At 58.6% G+C, this 14,553-nt stretch overlaps 6 protein-coding genes across 6 annotated transcripts; 3 read left to right on the top strand and 3 right to left on the bottom strand.

The window, feature by feature from the left end:
* Window positions 1-1,359: 1,359 nt before the first annotated feature.
* On the bottom strand, window positions 1,360-2,375 carry B0H18DRAFT_973962 (uncharacterized protein). Its single transcript, XM_048043969.1, has 6 exons — window positions 2,233-2,375; window positions 2,074-2,161; window positions 1,913-1,993; window positions 1,829-1,835; window positions 1,683-1,771; window positions 1,360-1,629 (listed from the first exon to the last, which is right to left on the bottom strand). Exons 1-5 carry the CDS (start codon window positions 2,338-2,340, stop codon window positions 1,735-1,737), a joined length of 321 nt encoding a protein of 106 aa, XP_047899802.1. The 5' UTR covers window positions 2,341-2,375; the 3' UTR covers window positions 1,360-1,629; window positions 1,683-1,734.
* Window positions 2,376-3,168: 793 nt separating this feature from the next.
* B0H18DRAFT_1113824 (Sodium/hydrogen exchanger family-domain-containing protein) lies at window positions 3,169-6,316 on the top strand (the record flags this gene model as incomplete). The annotated part of the gene is made up of 9 exons (XM_048033018.1): window positions 3,169-3,243; window positions 3,305-3,380; window positions 3,432-3,527; window positions 3,583-4,223; window positions 4,274-4,390; window positions 4,441-4,489; window positions 4,554-4,692; window positions 4,747-5,836; window positions 5,891-6,316. The coding sequence occupies 9 exons, from the start codon at window positions 3,169-3,171 to the stop codon at window positions 6,314-6,316; spliced, it is 2,709 nt and encodes a 902-aa protein (XP_047899801.1).
* A 194-nt stretch (window positions 6,317-6,510) lies between these two features.
* Window positions 6,511-8,123, bottom strand: B0H18DRAFT_973957 (uncharacterized protein). The gene is made up of 5 exons (XM_048043968.1): window positions 8,023-8,123; window positions 7,547-7,808; window positions 7,436-7,484; window positions 7,146-7,400; window positions 6,511-7,082 (listed from the first exon to the last, which is right to left on the bottom strand). Exons 1-5 carry the CDS (start codon window positions 8,069-8,071, stop codon window positions 6,915-6,917), a joined length of 783 nt encoding a protein of 260 aa, XP_047899800.1. The 5' UTR covers window positions 8,072-8,123; the 3' UTR covers window positions 6,511-6,914.
* A 30-nt stretch (window positions 8,124-8,153) lies between these two features.
* Window positions 8,154-8,810, top strand: B0H18DRAFT_973956 (uncharacterized protein). Its single transcript, XM_048043967.1, has 3 exons — window positions 8,154-8,413; window positions 8,442-8,586; window positions 8,699-8,810. Exons 1-2 carry the CDS (start codon window positions 8,286-8,288, stop codon window positions 8,584-8,586), a joined length of 273 nt encoding a protein of 90 aa, XP_047899799.1. The 5' UTR covers window positions 8,154-8,285; the 3' UTR covers window positions 8,699-8,810.
* A 647-nt stretch (window positions 8,811-9,457) lies between these two features.
* Window positions 9,458-11,187, top strand: B0H18DRAFT_1113822 (nucleoside phosphatase family-domain-containing protein; the record flags this gene model as incomplete). The annotated part of the gene is made up of 2 exons (XM_048033017.1): window positions 9,458-9,647; window positions 9,704-11,187. 2 exons carry the CDS (start codon window positions 9,458-9,460, stop codon window positions 11,185-11,187), a joined length of 1,674 nt encoding a protein of 557 aa, XP_047899798.1.
* Window positions 11,188-11,993: 806 nt separating this feature from the next.
* Window positions 11,994-13,508, bottom strand: B0H18DRAFT_867937 (uncharacterized protein; the record flags this gene model as incomplete). Its single annotated transcript, XM_048039901.1, has 2 exons — window positions 11,994-12,805; window positions 12,872-13,508. 2 exons carry the CDS (start codon window positions 13,506-13,508, stop codon window positions 11,994-11,996), a joined length of 1,449 nt encoding a protein of 482 aa, XP_047899797.1.
* Window positions 13,509-14,553: the final 1,045 nt, after the last annotated feature.

Here is a 14,553-nt window from a genome sequence, read left to right as displayed (position 1 = left end):
GCAAGGTCCGTGTGCTGCGGCGTCACGGTTGTGCCGCTCGCCACGACGATCGCAATCGTCTCTTTCCAGTCATACCAGCGGGGGGCCCGCTGATGCGTCTATGAGATGAGGACGAGCAGATCACCCGAACTTGAACTGGCTGTGTGATTTGAACCGTTGATGAGTCCGGATCGAGTTCCCCTGACGAGTTGTCTGGCCGGCCAAGCATCACTTCGGCTCCGTAAGATTGTTGAGTGGCATGGCACATTGGCAACATACTATAGTCACTCACCACAGCATGACAAGATGGATGACTGATTCCTAGTGACCGACAATGGGCGCTGCGCAGGGGAGTCTGTAACACGTACGGTCGGGCGTTGCGACGAAAGGAGGAAACATGCGGGATGGAATTAGTCTTGCGCCATCGTTCTCGACTCTCTACAGTGGGCGGTATGATACAGTCAGGCAGGAGACATAGTATCGGATGTAAGCGAGGAGGAACATGCGTGCTCTCTGTACGTACGTAGATGAGCCCCCATATTACCCCCATACGTGGTGATCATCGAATTTAATCGGTCTTACATTCACTGCGCCGAGACCGCGTCAGCTCGCATGAGGTTCCTGGTCGGCCAAAAAGTGTAGGAGCTCCGGAGACAATGAATGACCGTGATTCCATACGGTGATGTGCGGCTGTCCTAGGGAGGCTTCATCCTTCATGCATGGATGACAGAAACATCCCAAGGACTGCTCGCGGAAGGGCATCACTCGGCGTCGCTGGCCGCCGCGACACCTCCCCAGTCATGAACAGTTTATGGCCGTCAATCATCCGCGCGAGCTGAACGCATCCAGTCATTTGAACCACGTTTCGTGATTAATCCGCGGTGAAGGTTCAATGTCTGACCACGTACCTGAGAGTCACAGCGAGGTTCGGGCTCAGTCAACATGGATGTATTAGAACCGACTCCGGCGGAAGTTCAGACCGGTGTGTTGACGCTTCCTGAACCGCAAGCCTATTGTATGGTCGTGACCGGTGTCTTCCCCATCCTGGACATCTAGACCAAATCGCCGGCGTCCGCCTGCATGCGAGGAAATTTCTGGGAAAATGCAGGTACGTAACACCCCACCCTACAGGCTGGTCAGTCTCCATGGCCCACCGGAGGTTGGAATGAACCCGGAACTCCACAGCTCAAGAACGACTAAGCTTGTTTGACAGCAAGAACATTCCTACCTTCGCCGTCTTCTTCCTTCTCCAGCTCGAAGATCCGTACAGCTGTGTGTGAAGATAGTACCACCCAGACGGAGCCTTTGCACGGAGCGATCGCGCGCTGCGGCTCCACAGGCATGAGAGATCCCGGGTGTCCGTCCAGCATGACCAACGTGCAACGAAGCGTTCAATGTGGACTAGCAGCCCTCCCACGAGAATCCTATAGTTGAGACGAGTTTCGCCGCTGCCGCCGTGGGCATACACGACAGAACGGGATCAGAGCATACAGGTCCAGCCGCTACTAGTCGCTAGTCTGTAGACCCAGTCATAAGCCATGGAGATACCTTATTCTCTCCTTCCCGTCTACGTAACGTCCCGAACTTCTCGCTGGTCTCGGTCGCCATTCGAGAAGTCACCAGTGCGTGTTCCGCAATATATTGAAGAAGCTGGCGCCATGAGTTTCAGCCGAATGGTCCGAAAGAAAAGGGTATCGCAATACCGCTGTTCTGAGTAGCCGTCTGGACAGGCTCACGGTATATGGTCTTTTGCCGTTAATTCTCGCGCCAGTTGTTCCCACACGAGGCACATCTGATACGTCAGGCATGAGTCCTCTTATCTTCCAGCACATCCTGCTTCAATACGCACCGATAGACTAGACAGCCGGCGAGATCGCAATGCAAGAGTTTCGATAACCTGGATCAGAGGAAGGGTAGCGGAAGGGGGACGTACACGTTGTCATGGGCTCATCAGCGGACCTGATCTGAAGCTGATAGAAGTACGCCCTCCCAAAGTCGCACTTCGGGCAAGTCGCTGCGCGTGGTAGGGAGTGAGCGACGCGGGCGGAAACGGCGAAGAGCAGCGCAGCGGACGCCGCGGGATGGGGTACGTACCAGCGGTCGAGTCAGCGTGCTTCCACATCTCTTCGCCACCTAGAACATCGTCAACCACCTTGCGCTTCATCTTGGTGCGCGAGGTCATCTGTCACGAAGTACGGCAGCAAAAGTCAGCGTACAGAGTTCGCCGTCCCAGATGCCGCCAAGGTCACGGACTTGCTTAGTTATCGGGAACTCGTACGCACAGGTGTTGCATGCCCATTTGTTGTAGCCCGTCTCCGCCGATATAACAAGCAGATTCGCGCAATTTGGACAGAACAGCATTGTAAAGGTAATAAAGGCCAGGTGAAAGCTGGACGAGTCGCAGTACGGAATCGGCGCTAATCCAGATTTCGTTCAGATTTACTTCATTAGGCGCTCACGATCACGATCGAACGGCGGCTCGTACCGGCCCGGCCCTCATGCAGGAACTTGAAGGGAGCACAGATCTTGCTCCTCCCAGGACAGAGTTGAAGCCTCTGTTACTGTATTATCATCGCATTTCCTAATTACCCAACAGTCAGCGCGATCCTTCCAGCCATTAAATATATGGACTCATCAGGTCTGCTTGTCTATAAAAACGGCGCACTACATCATGGGCCGCCGTATTGACTTGTGCAGGGGCCACTCATGCATATGGCAGGCGTCAGTGACGTTTGTGCAGTCTCCCCAAACAGACGTAGACATTTCTTTCAACCTTCGTGCCTCAGGATATCCGGGTTCAGCCAACTCTCAGCGGCCCGGGGACGAATGTGAAACACTGTTTACACGCCGCACCGGAGTGCGGGATTCCTAATTTAGAAAGTCCCGAATGTCTCGCTGTGTCTCGCTTGGCTCCTCCCATCGTCCTCCTAACAAGTCTGTGGCACCGAATCGTCTCTACGTAACTCTAAGCGAGTCTACGTTCCTGAGTGTACCTGCTAGGGCGAGATAACCCTGACCGAATGTACCGTCCCATCACGCAACCGCAACCGTCGACAAATCCCCGGCGGCTGAAATCATGATTCAAACAAACATATCAAGTTTAGCGGCGGGCTGTGCTGCGGATACTAATCAATACTCCATGAGCTAGCAATCCCCCTTGCTGACCCCGGTCCCTTGTCTTCAACCACCATGAACAGGCTCTCCAGCGACATTTTCCATGTCGGGGGTTCGTTGCGGTGGAAGAGAGCAGCCGCACCACCACAGGTGCGAAGCGCCCTCTGGCGCACTTCGTGATATACATGCTGAACACAGCATGTCCTGACAGGGCGGTCTGCTGACGGGCGAAGATCCGAGTGTGTTCAGTACCGCCGATCCTCTCAAGACATGGATCATCCAACTAGGTGCGTGCATTGCAGCCAAATTGCAGCTCTTTCTGAGCGGTCGACGTGCAGGCGTCATCCTGCTGATGACCCAGCTTCTCGGTCTCATTTTGCGGAGAATTAGGCAACCCAAGGTCATTGCGGAGGTCATTGGAGGTATTCTATTGGGTGCGTGCATCAGACAGTTCGTGTTAATCTCTCCTCATCTCGAGCGATCCTGCAGGTCCGACCGCGTCTGGGCGCATCCCTGGCTTTACGCAACACATCTTCCCCTCAGTTGCCACTCCCTACCTCTCTCTCGTGGCCAACATCGGACTATGCCTCTTCCTCTTCCTCGTCGGTCTCGAGATCGAATGGTCTGTCGTCAGGCGCAACTACAAGAAAGCGCCTATTATCGCACTCGCAGGCATAACTCTCCCATTCGGCCTCGGCGCGGCACTGTCGAAGCCATTGTACCACCAGTTCATCAGCAGCTCCGTCAAGTACACACACTTCATGCTCTTCACGGGTGTCGCATACTCCATCACTGCGTTCCCCGTGCTCTGTCGTATTCTCACCGAGCTGAAGCTCCTCGACACTAACGTCGGTATCACTGTGCTCTCCGCGGGTGTGATTGATGACATCGTAGGATGGACGCTGCTTGCCCTCAGTGTGGCTCTCGTCAATGCTGGCTCAGGTCTCACATGCCTTTGGATTATGCTTATCACGATTGCATGGGGCATCGTCCTGTTCTTAGCCGTCAAGCCCGCTCTGCACTGGTTTGCGCGGCGTACGGGCTCAATAGAAAACGGCCCTACTGTCTTCTTCATGACCGTTACGATTCTGCTCATGTTTGGTTCGGCCTTCTTCACGGATATCATCGGTGTCAGTGATTTTCTCCTTGAATCTGTGCGCGGTCAATGACGTCTACTTAGGTCCAAGCTATCTTCGGAGCCTTCCTGGTAGGGATCATTGTTCCTCGTGAAGGCGGACTGTGTATTGCCTTGACGGAGAAGCTGGAAGACATGGTCCAGATCATTTTCTTGCCACTGGTTAGTTTCCACAGTAAATCGGACAGGGTTTGACACTTACCTGCCTCAAGTACTTCACACTTTCCGGCCTGAACACTAACCTCGGCTTGCTCAACGATGGTACGCCTTCCCTTAGCCTCCCCTCGAGCGACGTCACACTAACAACAATTCCCCCGTTATTCAGGAATCACCTGGGGATTTACAATTGCCATCATAAGCCTGTCTTTCACCGGCAAATTCACAGGTTGCACGTTGGCAGCAAGGGCCCTCGGGTTTCCCTGGCGCGAGGCCGGGACAGTCGGCTCCTTCATGAGTTGCAAGGGGTATGTCGCGCATCTCCTTCCACACGCTACACAGTACTCAGACTTGCCACGCAGACTCGTCGAGCTCATCGTGCTCAACGTCGGCCTCTCGGCGGGGATCCTCACTCAGAAGGTCTTCTCCATGTTCGTGCTGGAGGCGGTCGTCCTCACGTTTATGACCACGCCGCTCGTGAACAAGTTCTATCCGCCCTCCATGCGCGTGCGCATTGATCTCCACAACTCGCACACGGACATCAAGTCTTCGGAGTCGCGCTCGGTTGCAGACGAGAAGGCCTCCGAGGTCGAGAAACTAGGCGCGCCCTCGCTCGAGAAATGGAGCGAGGTCGAGGAGCGCAAGTCGCGATTCACGGTCGTCCTGGACCGGATCGAGCACCTCCCGGGCATGATGGTCCTCACGCAGCTTATCCAGCCCCCACCCGCAGTTACGGACGACAGTTCACCCAAGGAGAAGGCCGCTCAACGCTCGGACGTGTCCATCGACGCCCTCCGTCTGATCGAGCTCTCCGACCGGACGTCTGCGGTGATGCGCTCCTCGAACGTGCAGAATATGCTGCACAGGGACCCGTTGCTGAACATCTTCGGCACGTTCGGCCGGCTCAACCGCGTCGCCGTCTCGCCGTCCCTCGCGGTCGTCCCCTACGAGGACCTCTCCTCGAGCGTCGTCGAGCACGCGCAGAGCTCCGGCTCCCAGCTCGTCCTCGTCCCCTGGGTCCCCGCCCCGCCCGGCGCGCCAGACACGCCATCCGGCAGCGCGGAGGCATCGAACCCCTTCGAGGCGCTCTTCCGCGCGACGAGCTCCGGCTCTCCCCAGGTAGCCTCTACGCTCCACGCCAACTTCGTGCGCGGCATCTTCGCCCAGGCGCACACGGACGTCGCGCTGTTCATCGACCACCAGCACCCGAGCGAGTTCAGCCTGCCGACGTTCGACGGCCAGCACCACGTCTTCCTGCCGTTCTTCGGCGGCCCGGACGACAGGCTCGCGCTCAGCTTCGCGGTGCAGCTCTGCTCGCATCCTGGCGTCACCGCCACCGTGGTGCGGGTGACGCAGAGCGCGTTCGACGAGCTGGACAGGGTCGGCTCCCTGGACAAACAGAAGATGGCCCATCTGGGCGACGGATGGCCTAACGAGGCTACAATACATTCGGTACGTTCCCGCTCTTGCCATTCACTCTGACCATCTGTTCACGGCGAACCCTAGATTGCTTTGCCGGACACGGTGTATGACGCTCAAACGACCCAGACCCGCCTGCAATCCGAGACAGCGGACAACGTCGTCTGGAATCGCTACAGCTCCCGCCAACCCACTGACAGCCCACTGTCCGCCGCGCTGTCCCGCATCCAGTTCTCGGAGACCCGCACGCCGACCCCTCTCCACGCAGTGATTGAACAGGCGCACACACTCTCGGAGTCCGCGGCTGAGCGCCGCGCACAATTTATCGTTGTCGTTGGCCGATCGCGTCGCTTGGCTGTCGCGAACCACCATGAGGAGATCACACAGCTGATCGAGCAATATGGTGGAGGTTGCGGTGAGGTGAAGAAGACAGTCGGAGACGTGGCTGCGTCCTTCATGACCGCTCGCTGCAAGGCCGACATCGTTGTCCTCCAAACGGCCAAGGCTGGATAGATTTAGATGTGCTATATATGCTCTCCAGATCTACTGCATGATACCTATTTGTACCATATTGTGAAGTCGCTGTGCCGTTTGTACGTGCTACAGGAGACATCGATGTAACATACTATCCTGCATTGCTAGTGTATTGTACATCATCCGCTTCTAAAATCAAGAATATATGGAAAATTAAGCGAGGAAAAAGATACTGAGTGCGCGACCGATTCGGAGCGTTGGACTTGCGACGGTGGAGGCAGAGAGCGATGTCTCACGCGGTAGCCTGGAGGGTAATAACGTCAGCAGTGACTGGTGAGCGCTGAGCAGATGGGCAGAAACTCACTCGTCCTGAGGTCAACACACGCTGTACGCACACGACGTACGGACCAACGTTCGTCAAGCCACCATGGCGCCAAAACGCCAGCGAGATAATGCGCTGAAGCGTCGGTCTCGGACAACCATGGCAAGCTCTCCCATTGGCCCTGTGTGTGTCGCTCTTCGTCGAACCCTTATTGGTTCGACTGCATCGTCCTCTACACCAGACGCATTCGTATGAGACAGTGCAGAAGGAACAAGAGCGATACATACCTCATTCGAGAGGGCGACGCGGAGCGCCTCAAAGCCGACGCCTGTTCGCGACCCGGGGCGCCCTGTTCTGCCCCGCGCCTCCGGTCCGAGATGCGCGGGGCTCGGCGAGCGACTTGTTGATCGGGTTCGCGGTCAAGCCCATGGAGCCGAAGAGGATCTCGCCCTCCGACACGTCCACCAGGTTCGAGGAGCGCATCTTAATGAAGGAGAGCGACGACGCGTTAGACATGGACCAGTCAGGCGCGGGGAAGGCGCTCACGGGAGGGACAGGGTCGTAGGGCGTGCCCTGAACGCCGGGGACGGGGACATAGCTAGAGGCGGGGTAGAGCAGAGACGTCTTACGCATGGGCTTCGTAGGCGCAGGCGTGGGGGACTCGTCGCAGGGGAACTGGAGAGGGACGAGGCGGGTGGCGCGGCGGTTTGTGGTGTCCTGCAGCTTAGAGGTGCGCGTGTGCTGAGACTTCGCCATGGCCTTCTCGAGCTTGTCGCCGAGGCTCAAGAGACGCCTCGCTCCCTCGCTTTGGATCGGCATAGGGACTCTAGGTAGACGATGTGGCGCTCGCAAGCCTCCTCGCGCTTCTGGTTTTCTCCGCGCGGACTGGGCATGCTTGACGTCCTCCTGTGCGTCCTTGAGCTTCAGAGACATGACTTGCAGGTCACCTTGTAGGTGCGAGCTCGGCCTCGGCCGTGTCCTTCTGCTTCTCGATGGTAGCCGCGAGCTTGTGCTCTTTGACTTCGACTCGGAGACGGGCCTTCTCCGAACGCAAGAAGGTAAGCCTCTGTTTGAGCTGGCCGACGGCTTCGCTGTACTTCTGGTCCCATGCAGCTTCCACGGCCTTGGTCTTCTCAGCGGCCTCCTCGCGAACGGCTTTGAGTTCCTTGTGAGCGGAGAGTACCTCCGCGTCGCGCTGGGCGAGGGCGGCTTGAGCTCAAGTTCTCAGCCTCTAGTTCTTCTGCTTCCGACCCGACGTGCAAGAGACTTGAGAGAGCATCATACAGAGCGGCCTTTGGTCGACAAGTTTCTCGTTTTGGAGGTAAGCTGCCGACCTGAGACCCGCGGAGTGAAGCATAGTCTGAGATTCGCGAAGACGCTCCTCGTAGCCAAGAAGACATGGTCGTTGTTGGCCTCGCTCAACCGACTTCCAGTTCCTCGTTGCGGTCCTGCAGTTGATTGATCCCAGTCATAGCTAGTTCCAGAAGAGACTCGAGCTCGGCGACTTGAGCCTTATGGGCTTCGCCTGGATGTTGGCAGTAGCGAGCTTGTTGCTCAGAGAGTCGACCTGGCCATTCAGCTCGCGACCTCAAACTCGAGAGCGCGGGTCTCGTTCTCAGTCTCGTCAGCTTGCGCTGTGCATCGACGGACATCCCGAAGTACGTCTCCGCGAGATCCTTGTACTTGATGATCTTGCGTGCGGCGCTGCTGTCGGTCTTCATCCGGGCTTTGAGCGAGGTGTTCTCGTCGTCTCGGGCCCTCTTCTCACACTTGAAGACGCCGTCATCGACGAAGGTGACGCTCTGCGCCGCGGTGTCAGTATCCGCAACCCCATGCTACGAGACTGCTCACCTCTTGGCCTGCGGTAGATGACCGCTCGACTCCGGAGACCTCGGAAGGAACGTACGATAGCTTGGAGAGCCACAGGGCGGCGGCACGTCCACCCTGGGCAACAATAGGTAAAGTGTATGAAGGCATGGTAAGATAGATCTTCAGATATATGGGACGTGGTAGGTTATAGCCTGTGAGATGAGGGATGGGACGAACGTAGGTAGAGAATCCGGTGATGAAGTCGTCCGCTTTTAATGCTGGCATCGTACCTGTATTCTGGACGGTCAGCCCACGGTCAGCCTCAGAGGCTCGCAGCGGTCCAGGCAGCCCAACCCGGAGGGCAGTCAGGATTGTAATGCCAGCCGCCCAATTCAACTAGCAGTTCATTGTGACTTGCCCAATGTATGAGTATATGGAATGGCTCTGTGGTCATCGACATGATCCATTAGGAAGTAAGGCACGAGTAGTAAGCCTGAGTTCATGTAGTCAGTATCTCGAAGAACAGAGGCAGAGAGGTACCTGTTGTTCGCCCGCGGAGTGGGCGGTGGTTTCGAATACCCCATCATGAAAAGCACTCCTGCAAACAGTCGTCTTCTATGTTCACGCTTGACTTCAGTCGTGATTTTGCCTACCCAGGTCCAAGTCGCGACCGGTGCCTCTGAGCGTGCCAATATATGCCGATGCGGAGAGACGACCACGATGCAGCTGGAGTACAATGTAGTATATCAAGCAGTCAATCGCCTCCGGAGTCGACCGGCCTCCAAGCAACAATTGCCAGTAGTATATTTGCGAAGCAAGAACACGAGTTGACTGAGCGAAGGATGCCCTGGACGTCGGGAGCGCCCATACAGGGCAAGTACTGTGCTCGGCTGCACGCCGGTGGCAACGCTCCCTCACTCGCTCGTTCATCTCTACACCTATATGCACGGCACACCCGTTAATATCTAGGCACCATACCGGACCATAGGCGAGGACACTCGACTTCCATACAGCAGTCGAGGGACACCGCACACCAGCGGAAGACAAGCATGTTCGGCGTGCGAAGCCCTACAACAAGCAACTACGAGAGACTGGAGGGCGGCCATGGGGTGAACAGGACGGGGAGTGCCCTGCGCTTTGCAGGCTGGAAGAAGTTCGCGTTGGCTGCGGTGCTGATCGTCGGGCTCGTATACGTCTTCGGGCACCGCAAGGAGAACATCATCCCGCATGAGATACCGTGTAAGCTCGCCGGTTCCTGCTCCTCGAGCTCTCACTGAGCTGCGCGAATCCTGCAGCATATCTCCGACCAGATTGGTCTGGAGGGGACAAATCGCCACTGCCGCCAGTAGTGCCAGACCCTATCCCCGTCCCCGTACACGACGATGACATGATTCCCCAACCACCACCGGGGCCGCCGACGGGTCCGGAGAACGACCCTGACCTCTCAAAGACCATCCACTGTATTGCACCATACAAGCCGTCGCTGCCCCTCGTCCAGTATGCCCTCATGATCGACGCCGGGTCGACTGGCTCGCGCATCCACATCTACAAGTTCAATAACTGCGGCCCATCGCCGGTGTACGAGTACGAGGTCTTCCGCATGACACAGCCCGGTCTCTCGTCGTACTCCGGGAGACCACAGGAGGCGGCGCAAAGCCTGGACGTGCTCCTCGACGAGGCGGTGAAGATCATCCCCAAAGCCCTGCAGTCGTGCACGCCCGTCCAGGTTAAGGCGACAGCGGGGCTGCGGCTACTCGGGGCAGCTGAGAGCGCCGCCATCCTCGACGCCGTCAAGGCGCACCTGCACACCAGGTATCCCTTCAGCCTGAAGGACGACGACGGCGTCGTGATCATGGACGGCAAGGACGAGGGCGTCTACGCCTGGATCACCGCCAACTACCTGCTCAACACGATCCGCGGCGACTCGCCCGCGGGCACGCCCTCGTACGCCGTGCTCGACCTCGGCGGCGCGTCCACGCAGATCGTCTTCGAGCCCGTCTTCGGCAAGCCCGACAGCACGCTCGAGCCGGGCGAGCACAAGTACGACCTCGCCTTCGGCGGGAAGACGCGCGTGCTCTACCAGCACTCCTACCTCGGCTACGGCCTCATGCGCGCGCGCCAGAGCGTGCACCGCCTCGTCGAGTTCATGGGCTCGCTCCGCGGGACGGGCAGCGGCGCGAACGCGACCGTCGCGAACCCGTGCCTCGCGCGCGGCACGCGCAAGGCCGTCGACGTCGAGGATGCGCACGCGCCGGGCGGCGCGTTCGGCGTGACGATGCTCGGCGCGGACGTCGGCGGCTTCGCGGCGTGCAACCGCGTCGTCGAGCTCGTCATGGCGAAGGACGCGCTCTGCGAGGTCAAGCCGTGCGCGTTCGACGGCGTCTACCAGCCCTCGCTCATGGAGACGTTCCCCGCGGGCAAGGTCCTGCTCCTCTCCTACTTCTACGACCGCCTCCAGCCCTTCCTCGACGCGGACCCTGCGCTCGCGAAGGCCCCGCTCTCCGTGTCGACCTTCGCGACGCTCGCGCAGCAGGTCTGCCTGGGCAAGCCGAGCTGGACGCAGCGCTGGGGCGCGAATGCGGCGCTGATGGCGGAGCTCGAGGGCCGCCCAGAGTGGTGTCTCGACCTGACGTTCATGCACGCGCTCCTCCGACTGGGCTACGAGCTGGACGGCGGGCGCGAGGTGCAGGTCGGCAAGAAGATCGAGGGCACGGAGCTCGGCTGGTGCTTGGGCGCGACGCTCGCGCTGGTCGGCGGCGACATCAAGTGCAGGGTGTAGTGCCAGTGCCACCATGTCTTGCGTGTTGTAGCGGATATCATGGACAGGTCATGTATCATACGTGACACTAATAGCACGCTCTGTAGGTGATTCGTGCTCGTCGTCTATTTATCTTGGTTTTCGTGAAGCTTAGCTGGTGTTGTGCACTCCACTGGCGACTGTGTGTACTGACAGTGGCAGATTTGTGGTCTCCGTGGCATAGCGCCACGGCACAACCTGAGTTCCATTGTAGTAGACCACACGTACGCTGGCAAAAGTCTTACGCCGTCTCGCGTCAAATGCACAATTCGCTTCATCTCACACAACACGAACAAGAATACAGTTGTTCACTTGAGTGTATTGCAGGACAACATCTCTGGCCGCGCGCTACTAACTAGTCGCATCGACACATTACCGAAACTATGGGACGACGCAGGACGAAATTTCAGGGGAATATACGCAATGAGGGACATGGGGAGGGGGGTACGACGCTGCTCCTAGCAAGTGGGGTGGGGGAATGGTGGTGGGTACTAAGGGTACACGAAGCAGCGAAGGCCGCCAACAGGTGGAACGGCGGCAAGCAATTGGCTGTATGGTAGACAGTAATAGGAAGCGATGGGGAATGGGGAAGTGGATTGGGATGGGAAAGACGAGACGTATGAGTAGCGAGTAAACGAGACATATGAAGCATAATGTACGCGCAGACGTGGCAAGCGTCGTTGAGGATGGCATAGATGGTGGACATGCATGAGGATGACGATGACGATAGGGACCAGCACGACGACTGTTCACGAGGAACGGTAGGAATACAAGAGTACGTACGGCGTTCACGGGTTGACGAGAGGGACCTCATGGCCATGGCTCCGAAGGAGCGCCTCAAACATCGCCGCCCGCGCCTTGTACATCTCCTTTTCCGTTCGCTCCTGCTCGATGGCCAACTCAAGTTCGCGTTGGTACTCGAGCTTGCGCTTCCGACTACGCCGCGCCGCCAGGGTATTTTGCCGCCTCTTCGCCTCGATCGCATCCAGATCCTGCGGTGGGAGGTCTTCCGCACGGATCTCGTCGTCGTCGTCATCGCCGAACGCCTGAGAGCGTGCGCGCTTGCGCGCGAACACGGCGGGGACCTCCTTGCGCGATGTCGACGAAGGCGTTACGTACTTCCGACCTTGGATCGGCGCGTCCATGGGCACGAGCGACTCGGGAGTGATGTTCTTCCGAGTACCGGTCGGTCCATTCCGTCGACGAGACTGAGCAGATGTCGACGGCGACGCAGGTAGTGGAGGAACGCGGGGCGACGGGTGGAGGGATGCGGGATCGAGAGCGGGTGTTGTCGGTGACGGCATCGTGTACAAGCCGTCAAAGCTAGCGGTAGCTGGCAGCGGCATAGGTTTTTGCGGGGGCGCGTCAGCCTTCGGCGGGTCGTGTATGCTGCCCATCAGGCCCAACGAGCCACCGAAGAGCGACGGTCCGTCGAAGTTGTCGAAGTCATCTGCATCGGCGATGGCCGGACTGGTGAACATGTCCGCGCCAACGTCGGTGGATCCGACCACAGGAGTTGTGAGGAAGTCATCCCATGGGGACTCCATCGGCGACGTGAGGTAGTCTTGGAAGTCAGCCACCGACTGGAACTCGGGAGATGCTGAAGAAGCGCCGAGACCGGGCACTGTCAGCATGGTGGCAGGCGCGGCGTCGAAATTGTATTCACCTTGCAGCACCTCCATGAGCGCCTGAACGGCGACCCCGTCTTCGACACCGGCATCGCCATCGGGAACCGCGTCCGCGGCGGATTGTTGCCTATCCTCGGGCATTTTGTTCAGCATTGCCAAATAGTTGGAGCACAGAGAGGAGAAATCAGAGTCAATATTAGAGGTAGACGCTTGGGTAGACTCTGAAGGAGAGTTGGAAACTGTTGTCGACGAGTATCTTGTTGTACGAGGCACAGGGGGCAGAGACTGGGGGAGGCCATGGTGGGCGACTAAGTCCGAGGTCGAGTGGAAGACCGGGTGCGATGTCCGAGGACGATCAGGTGCGCTTATCGATCCATACTGGGATGGGGCGAAGCTTGGAAGATGACTTCCAAGGTTAGTGGGGGGGCGAGTGAATCCATACGAGCGAGTAGATGGTCCGGGTTGGTCGCGAGATGGCAACGCGCTTACAGGTAGAGGCGGAACATTCTGGCGACGGTAGAGTTGTTGGTTACGAGGGTACGGAAACAAGGCGGTAGTGGGTTGGGGGTCGGTGGGGGTGGGCGGCACCGGCGACAGTGACGACCGGCGGCTTTGTCTGGAAGGAGACGACGTGCGCCTTGTCAGTTGTGGGCTCTCATGACTGGAGTCTGCCATCTGAATGTCCGTCGACGACGCGATACGAGGGGACTGTGACTCGGATGGATGCGCGGACGCCACCCTCGGGGGAAATGATGCCCCGACTTGGGTGTGATAGTGGGACCAACTGGTGGACGCGCTCTGCGGTTCGCGCACGGAAACGTTCGGACCCGACGCGGATTCCTTATAGGAAAACGTTGCGAACATCCTCGCGTCGATGGATATGCAGTAGCAGTAGTGAAGCTCTGCAGCAGAGCACAAGAATGATGATTGACGATTACGCCGGACGGACGGAGGCAGACGGACTCGGGAGGACGGAAGGAGGACTCACAGTTCTCTGACTCGGACCTACCTCGAACAGACCTGTTCTGCTCGAGACGAACGGGGGTGGTGGTGGGAGGAGAGGGAGATGGAATGCGCACTGACTCGTCCTGCCTTTTTATCGCTCAAACTTCACCGCATTTCACACTCAGAGGCGCGCGTGTCCTCGTCCCCCGCCTGCGCGCTGCCGCCCGCCCCGTAATGGCAAGTCGCGCTTTCATTTTGGCTAACTATCCGGCACATTCGCCGCCTCTCGTCCAATCCCGACGCCTGCCCCCCTCGGATTCGGCCCAATCCTGCGGAATCTGCGGAGCGCGGGACGGGCGTCTGCGAGGGGCCGAGGACGAGTCACCGCTCAGGTCGCCAAATCAGGCACGATGATAAGATCGCATGCATCCGCTGCGTCGGCGTGGCCACATCCGTAGATACGCATCCCCCGCCCCAATCCGACTGCGCGACACGTAGCCTCGCGCAGACATCGTGCGCAGAGCACAGGCGGACACGTACGCCTGCAGCACGCGTGGCGTTGCGTGGCCGTCCACGTCTGCAGAACACGTTTCTCGTCGTGCGCGCCTCCGTGCACACTCGAGTCCCTGAGCACGCATCCTGGGCGGAGGGCAGCGCAGGGCACAGGGGGCACGGCTGGGACGATCGGCGCAATCACCATCGATGGGGGCAGCGGGAGACCGTCGGCGGGCCCCGGTCCGCCGCCGCGACGGCGTCCGGTGCGCGCCAGGTGGAC

This window comes from Fomitopsis serialis (genome assembly GCF_022376445.1).
Source record: "Fomitopsis serialis strain Sig1Antser10 chromosome Unknown B0H18scaffold_3, whole genome shotgun sequence".
NCBI lineage: Eukaryota > Fungi > Basidiomycota > Agaricomycetes > Polyporales > Fomitopsidaceae > Fomitopsis > Fomitopsis serialis.
Note: the sequence above shows the minus strand (reverse complement) of the source record. Positions and strands in the feature narration are given on the sequence as shown.